The sequence below is a fragment of the Eptatretus burgeri genome, chromosome 5 (assembly GCF_056783735.1).
Source record: "Eptatretus burgeri isolate ZD-2024b chromosome 5, Ebu_testis_v1, whole genome shotgun sequence".
Taxonomy (NCBI): domain Eukaryota; kingdom Metazoa; phylum Chordata; class Myxini; order Myxiniformes; family Myxinidae; genus Eptatretus; species Eptatretus burgeri.
The window spans coordinates 1000191-1007690 of NC_140965.1; the positions used below are offsets into that span (position 1 = coordinate 1000191).

At 43.1% G+C, this 7500-nt stretch overlaps 1 protein-coding gene across 1 annotated transcript in view; it reads right to left on the reverse strand.

Annotated features, from left to right (window-relative positions):
* Positions 1–410: 410 nt before the first annotated feature.
* LOC147025686 (exostosin-2-like) overlaps positions 411–7500 on the reverse strand; it is a 127343-nt gene continuing 120253 nt past the window's right edge. The window contains exons 7-8 of the mRNA XM_085880359.1: positions 6274–6356; positions 411–2393 (exon numbers count right to left, since the gene is read on the reverse strand). Coding sequence (XP_085736485.1) covers positions 2255–2393; positions 6274–6356 — 222 coding nt within the window. The 3' untranslated portion in view covers positions 411–2254. The remainder of the gene's footprint in view (positions 2394–6273; positions 6357–7500) is intronic.

Genomic DNA, 7500 nt, shown 5'->3' on the forward strand with positions numbered 1-7500 from the left:
TTTGCGGTTTTACATGTAATGAATAATGTGGTTTCTTTTAATTTGTAAGATCTAGCCGTAACTGTACAATTTATAATATTGTTTGTGGCAAATATAGGAAAAGTTTTACAATTACAAATCCCACATTTATGCACTTTGCATTCGGATGAGTGATTCCCATTGGCTAACCCAGAATGGCCAGATCCTACAGCCAGGATATCTGAGTTAACTACAGCGTTACCTTGTCAAGGATCACCAATCCTCTGAGGAGAGTTCGTCCCCAGGGAGCCTAGTTCAGCTGGATACTCCAACTGTTGTTCCATTCATCAAAGGTCTATGCCTGTTTATCTGGTAATATTTTGAACGAGTCTCAATGTTCGGAAATTTTAACTCCTGAACCAGGAGTCCTGAACCAACTCCTGAACAAGTCATAGTCTCTTTGTTGTTTTACTCCAGCAAATAAAAGGATTATTACAAATGCATAAATAGATGCTAACAATGCAATGCCACATTTAGCTTGCAATATGTTTGTGGAAATTGGGACAATATATTTACTTTCAAACGTCAAAATCTGCTCTATCTATACTGAAAGGTCCATCATGACATGACCACCCCATGCTTACAAAGGCAGATATTACATTGTTGCACGGACAGCTGTTGTTCTCAAAATGAAATTACAGTTTGCCACAAAAGGTACATAACTCAACTCTCCTGAAATCAGGCCGAGAATGGCAAGATTTCCGAGCATTTGGCTGCTCCAAAACTCACGCTTCAAAGTGGGAAAAAATTGCAACGTGACTCATCAATATCCCTGAACATCTGCAATAACACGCCACAAATGAAAAAAAACACAACTGCAATCTGTTCAGTCGTCAGATACTGATTGATGCAACCCTCTCAGTCCAAAGAAACAAAAGAGTTATCGCGCTCTTGAAACATTATCGGGTAATTATGAAATGTTTCGGGCTGGCAGGATAGCGAAGGAAGGAGGTAAGGGCATTCACCTTTGAGTCATCAAGCACGAGTTTGAATCACGACTCCAGCTATAAACCGCTACACTGGTGTTACACATGCAAGGCGAGGCATCAATGTATGCGCCATCCATCAGAAGCCGAACGACGTATCTGCCCTTACTGGTCGTTGGTGGATTTTTTTTTTTTAGTGATCCACAGTGTAAATCATCACTCGCACCTTGACCAAATTCCAAATTCTTGTGACCCTGAATCAAAAGTCAGGCTCAGCCAGTCACTTCATGAGAGACTTGGCTAAAAATGTGACTCAGTTAGCCCCCATAAGAAGGTTCTAATAATGGGCTGTTGGACGATCACAAAAGGTTTAACTAATCAATAAGCTGACTGGACAAACACTGTTCCTTGCTTTTCAACACTGAAATAGAGAGACAAATTGAAAGTGTGCTTAATTATTAATGGGTAGAGCAAATGGCAATAAAAGGGAAGAGAAAATAAAACGTACAGGAACACAATTCGAAGGAACAGTTTGGAATTGTTCAAATGTAAAGAAAATGATTGTTGGGTCAAAGTTTGGGTGTAGTTGTTGCTTTTAAATGATACAGTCTTGTCTTTTTGTTCAATGTATTTTGAAATCTCACCTCAATGACCAAATGAGTGGTCATTTACATATTATCTGCACAAATGAGAGCTGAATGTACGCTTCCTACGACAGAGGCCAGTGTTCATTTCGATTTCTGAAAGCACCTCGACAACCTAAAAAACAGGAATCCATAAGGCCAGAAGGGGCACAAACTCAGTCCGTCGTTGAAGATTTTCTATAAACTTGTATTTGTCGCAGTGTTATAAATAGCAATATAAATCATAACAGTAATAGATAAGAAGAATCTATTCATCACTGCCAGTACATTTTACCAAATACAAAAACGAGGATGTTTACTACTGCCATGGGAAACGAGCGGCTGCTAACGTTGAGCATTAGCCCTTCATCTGAGCAAAAAATACCGAATAAACTTCAAATTGCAATAAAAATCCACCGTTCATAATCGTCTGTAAAGACGAGTATTCCATTGTACTTTACTGACTGCCATGTCACCAGAGTTTGTTCCGAAGAGTGGGGAAATAATCTGAAAATCACTTGCTTTGTCATCCACACCAATCAAGCAACAAACTATTTTTAACATGATGGAAGAAACTCAAGACAAAAAGAAGTAGAAAAAATGAATTCAATGAGGTATTCAAGCCATTAAAAATTAGATTATGCATGACCTGCCCACCCCATCACTGCAATATATTCACTTAGTTAACTACAGACTTCCAATGTTGGGGAAGCTTTTCAACTTCTCGGGGAAATCGTCCTTGTACAACACGGGGTCAGCACGATGCTCGACGCTCCGCAGAGGCATCATACCAAACACCGACACAAACTTGTTGATGCACTCCGACCTGTGGACATCACCACAGCATAAGAAGAATATTCTTCAATTTGCATACGTTATCATGGATATAGAAATGTAATAATCAAAATAAGGACAAAAAAAAATTATACTGCATTTCAAAACATGTTGTGATGGCAATGCGTAAAAGGATTTCGGTGTCGTAGTGTGGTGTCATTCCGACCCTGTCATTCCTTACCACCGTGACTTAAATTTATTTTTAAATTCCATCCCGACATGTTTTTATACACTGCTCCTTCCCAATTCCACATTCAGGCACACAATGCATGATGTTACATACATATATATATATATATATATATATATATATATATATATATATATATATATATATGTACACACACACACATACACACACACACACACACACACACACACACACACACACACACACACACACACACACACACACACACACACACACACACACACACACACACACACACACACACACACACACACACACAGTTTCAAAAAGATTGATACAACGTGACTTCCTGCCATTTGTTTGTTTTTTGACCTCTCCCGTTTCCCTTTTCAGGGTTTGGTGGTGGTATCATGGTGTTTGTTCCCTGGGATTTCTAGCTCTCTCGCTCAACTATGCTATTGACAGTGAAGCAGAAGACAAAAGTGGTGGCTCTGTGATGTGAGGCTAAATCGTATGAAGACACCCGCCGGAGGTTCTGCCGGGAATACGACCTCAGAACACGTGATGGACCCACAAATTGTGCCATTCAACGTGTTGTGAAACATTTTGAGTACAAGGGTGCAGTGCACAACCAGAGTAAGGATAACAGTGGCATCAGTAACCAAGAGCAAAGCCAACATCAACACCATGCGGGATTCTGCAGTGGACAGTCCCAAGATGTCCCAACGCTGTCATTCCCAGGAGCGAGGCATCAAACCAACATCAGACTATCTTCACTGAGGAACTGAAGCTTTTCGCAAATAGCATCTCCATTAGGCAGAAACTGAGTCAATATGACATGAGGAGACTCGATATGTGCAATATTGGCTCAGTGACAGGATGGAGTGGTACCCTAACTGGATCAACCTGATCTGGTTCAGTGATGATGCCCATTTCCACTTGAACGGTGCCATCAACACCCACAACAACATTTTCTGGGGAGCAGAACCACTTGACGAGATCACCAAGTGGTACCTGAAAGGGCCTAAGGTCACATGCATCTGCACCTTCAATGCCAGATGGGGGACGCTAGGGCCTTACTGATTTGAGAATGACAACAGCAGGACTGTGACGATCAATGGTGAGTGCTACCGGGCCGTGCTCCAGAAGTTCCATGATGATCTTGCCCAAAAGGTCACCCCAAACCAGCTCAGCATGACCTGGTTTATGCAGGATGGTGCACTCCAACATACAGCTGGTGACACCATCACTTTCCGGTGGCAGCTCTTCAGAAACCACCTCGTTGCCCTGGGTACCGCTCATTATTAGGCACCCCAGAGCCCAGACTTCAACCCTCTGGACTACTGGTTCTGGAGGGCTGCCAAGGGCTCTGTCTTCACCAACCACCCTTCCACACTTGATGACCCAAAGCAGGAGGTGTCAGACTACCTCCAGGCAGTGCCACATGAGACCCACAGGGAAGTTGGACAGAACTTTGGAGTCGGGATCAATGAGTGTCTGAACTGCGGAGGGCACAAGTCAAAAACGTCAATTTCAAGGATTTTGCGTAAATGCCAATTTCAGACCTTGGGCTCCTCACTAACTCAAGCAGTGACTTCCTGCAATAGCAATCAGTGACAGAAAATACCATATCATAAGCTTTCAAGAAACGTTGAGTTCATGAGGTTTCTGTTTCTTTGTAAATAAACATTTAAAGTTGCATCACTCTTTTTGAAACACCGAGCGTGTGTGTGTGTGTGTGTGTGTGTGTGTGTGTGTGTGTGTGTGTGTGTGTGTGTGTGTGTGTGTGTGTGTGTGTGTGTGTGTGTGTGTGTGTGTGTGTGAGAGATATATTTCCAGCAAATACCACCCGTCGCTTCACTGACTGGAATAATAATAGAGGTGTGGGACAGAGAAAAATGGAGGGGAGAGAGATGAAAGAGAGAAAGGGGTGGGAGAAAAAGAGGTGGGAGAGGAGTGAGGAGGTGTGAGGGGAGGGGAGACTGAGGACAGCGGAGGGGTGGCAGTGATTTTCATTGAGGAGAGGGCTCTGGAGGGCCCAATGTCTAACTCTCCATTCCCTCCCACCTCCTCACTCCCCCACAACTAACTTCGACATCACCTCGACCATGTGTACGAAAGGTGTATTTCCATTGAACAAAAGTTTGTTTTCTTCTGCTTCAGAATAGAGCAAAATGTCTCAGACTTTTGCAATGGGTGTGTGTATGTGTGTGTGTGTGTGTGTGTGTGTGTGTGTGTGTGTGTGTGTGTGTGTGTGTGTGTGTGTGTGTGTGTGTGTGTGTGTGCGCGCGCGCGCGCGCGTAAATGGGAGGATAGTCGAGAGATGTGGACACTCTTCTGAGCCATATACGCTGAGTTTGAATCTTGACCCAGGTATAAACTGTCACCCTGCTGTTTCACAGGTCGCACAATGAATCAATGTGTGTCCCGTCCCTCAAAGTGATGTAAAGTTGGTGTCCCATCTGCTGGCGTTAATTGGTAGCCGTTAAATATCCCACGGTGTCCTTTGGAAAGAGTAGGCAAGTCTTTTCCAGCACCCTAGCTAAATATAAAATTCCCGTTACCTTCAGTCGAACATCAGGTGTGGCCAGCTGGTTTGTGGAAGACTTGAACCAAGCATATTCCCAAGCTGACCCCACAAGACAGTGGGCATGTGTGCATGTGTGCACACTACACAAAAAGGAAACATTAAACAACACAACAGCAACTATAGGGGATGGATGCCTCTTCACGCTGGTTGTCTTCATCCCCAATGCCAGTCAGTGACCAAATCTCACACTATTCCCTGCTCCCTGTCCCTCTCTCTCTGTCCGTCTGTCTCTCTCTCTCGACCCTGTCCTCACAAACGCAGGCGAACATCTTGGATGGGTGATTTCTTGGTCACTCCTGGGAGATTGATGGGCTGTGTCTGTGATGTGGGCCTGTTTGAGAAGAGAACTGTCTGGGGCTATACAAACACAGCACACCACAGCACACCACAACACAGCAAAAAATAAAAATAAAAAACACACACACCTTTCAGGGATTGGAAATGTGGAATCATGAACAGCACACTCAAGACTTGAGCCAGACACGGAGGCATGAACAGCACAAGTTACCCGAACGACAAGAAAGGTAGCTAAAAATAAAAAATGAAGTTTTCATAATGAGCAAAACTTGTAAAATGAAAGTGATGTGGACGTAAACTCACAAATATCATTCAAGTTTTCAGTATGCTTCGGCCTCTGTCCATGTTTAATGTGTATAAGGTGTTACATCACCAATGTTTTTTTGAAATCTTCCACAATTGTGCAAGAGGTAATATTTTCTCTGAAATACCAGATCTATTGGAACGAACATTGCAGAATATCCGATTGATTTGGATCCAGTCTGTGTCGGGAGTTACAGGCTGGGGTTAAGCTATAACGAGTGGGAATGTTCTTATATTGTAGTGATAGTAATCACAGTTTCTCCTTTACGACACATGTAAATGTGGAATTGGTAAGCTGAAGTTATAATGTTCTATTTCTGTGTGATATTTAGAAAGCAACAGTATTTGTAACATCATTTATTGCATGAGGCCCATTTGTCATGGACAGGACCATATAGCACTCCTGGTGCACCAATCTGTACATAGGTATGTGTTTGTGTTCAAATCGACGTCCAATCTTTGAAAAGCAAAACCTGAGTCATCACAATCAAAGTAAGATCTATCATCCACACATCCAGCTGCACGGCTCACCTTTCCACCATGTGTGTTTGGTCCAGCGACAGGCCGTCCTGCGCAGTGCATTCCGGACACTTGAACTTCTTACGTGGGGTCACCTGGGTCGAGGCACATGGGCACCAGCTGAGCCAGCCGTGTGTAATGATATTTCCGACAACATGACACAGTTGAAAATTTTTGACGAAAACCCACACTAACGTTTTAATTTCTTTCCCATCAAGTTTCTCATTTTGAACCAGGATGCCGGCTGGTAAATTGCTGTTTTATGAGGAGAGGAATCACCAATTTTTGTAGAAAACGTTTCAGAGTTGTGTACTATAGTTTCCAAAGGACCCAACATTCATGTATGCAGGAAAACCTTTACAATAACATGTTAATCTTTTGTTGTTTTTTTTAATTCCCCTCTCTTATTTAGGATCGCACACAATCTGGCAGACATCAGGTAGAAGTCACATAAACTAACAGCATTCAAATCAAATGCCGACAGGCTCAGCAAGCATCTCTCATGCCACCGTGAGGACATCTGTCTCCCATCTGACATCATGGAGCCACAGCCATGTTTACGAGTGAAGGCAATACCTTCGAGGCATGATGACTGGTGCCTGTTTGCCAAAAGCTCACAAACTGTTTTTTTGCAGCCAATGTTGCAGCCAAAACCTTCCCGCTGCGACACGTGACGGAGGTTCACAAAGACGAGCTGAAAACATTCTGTGCGTTCCAACCCTTAAGACTGAAACCCATACCTTTTGCAATACGTCGTCTTGTTTCGAGTGGAAAATAACCAGTGGAGGAATTAAAGAAACTAAACAAAATTACATGTTGCACTGCATTGATTAAAAAAAAAAATACAAGTGAAATATTTTTTGACAAATATACAATCATACTTGCAAAAGCAGCTTTCTTCTTCCTGGTTGAACAACAAAAAGGCCCCATTAAAGGCATATAATAAAGAGACTGAATTACACTAACCTTGACTTTGGGTCAAAGCCAAGACTAGTCTGGAGTCAATCAGCACACAATGAAAGTTCAGAATTCTTTGCCTGATGTCGGGTGAGTCTTGGTTGACCATAAAGGGTTAATGGGCAAGAGTGAGCAGTGCTGCATACAAGGCTAAGAGGGTTGAAACTCCCGCATGGGAATGAGTGAAAGGGAGAGAGGGAGGAGATCTGCGTTCTATCCCTGCCCTCCCCCACGACTCCCTTCCTCTCCGTATGCTCCCTACGCCCTGCGGTCTGCCTTGAA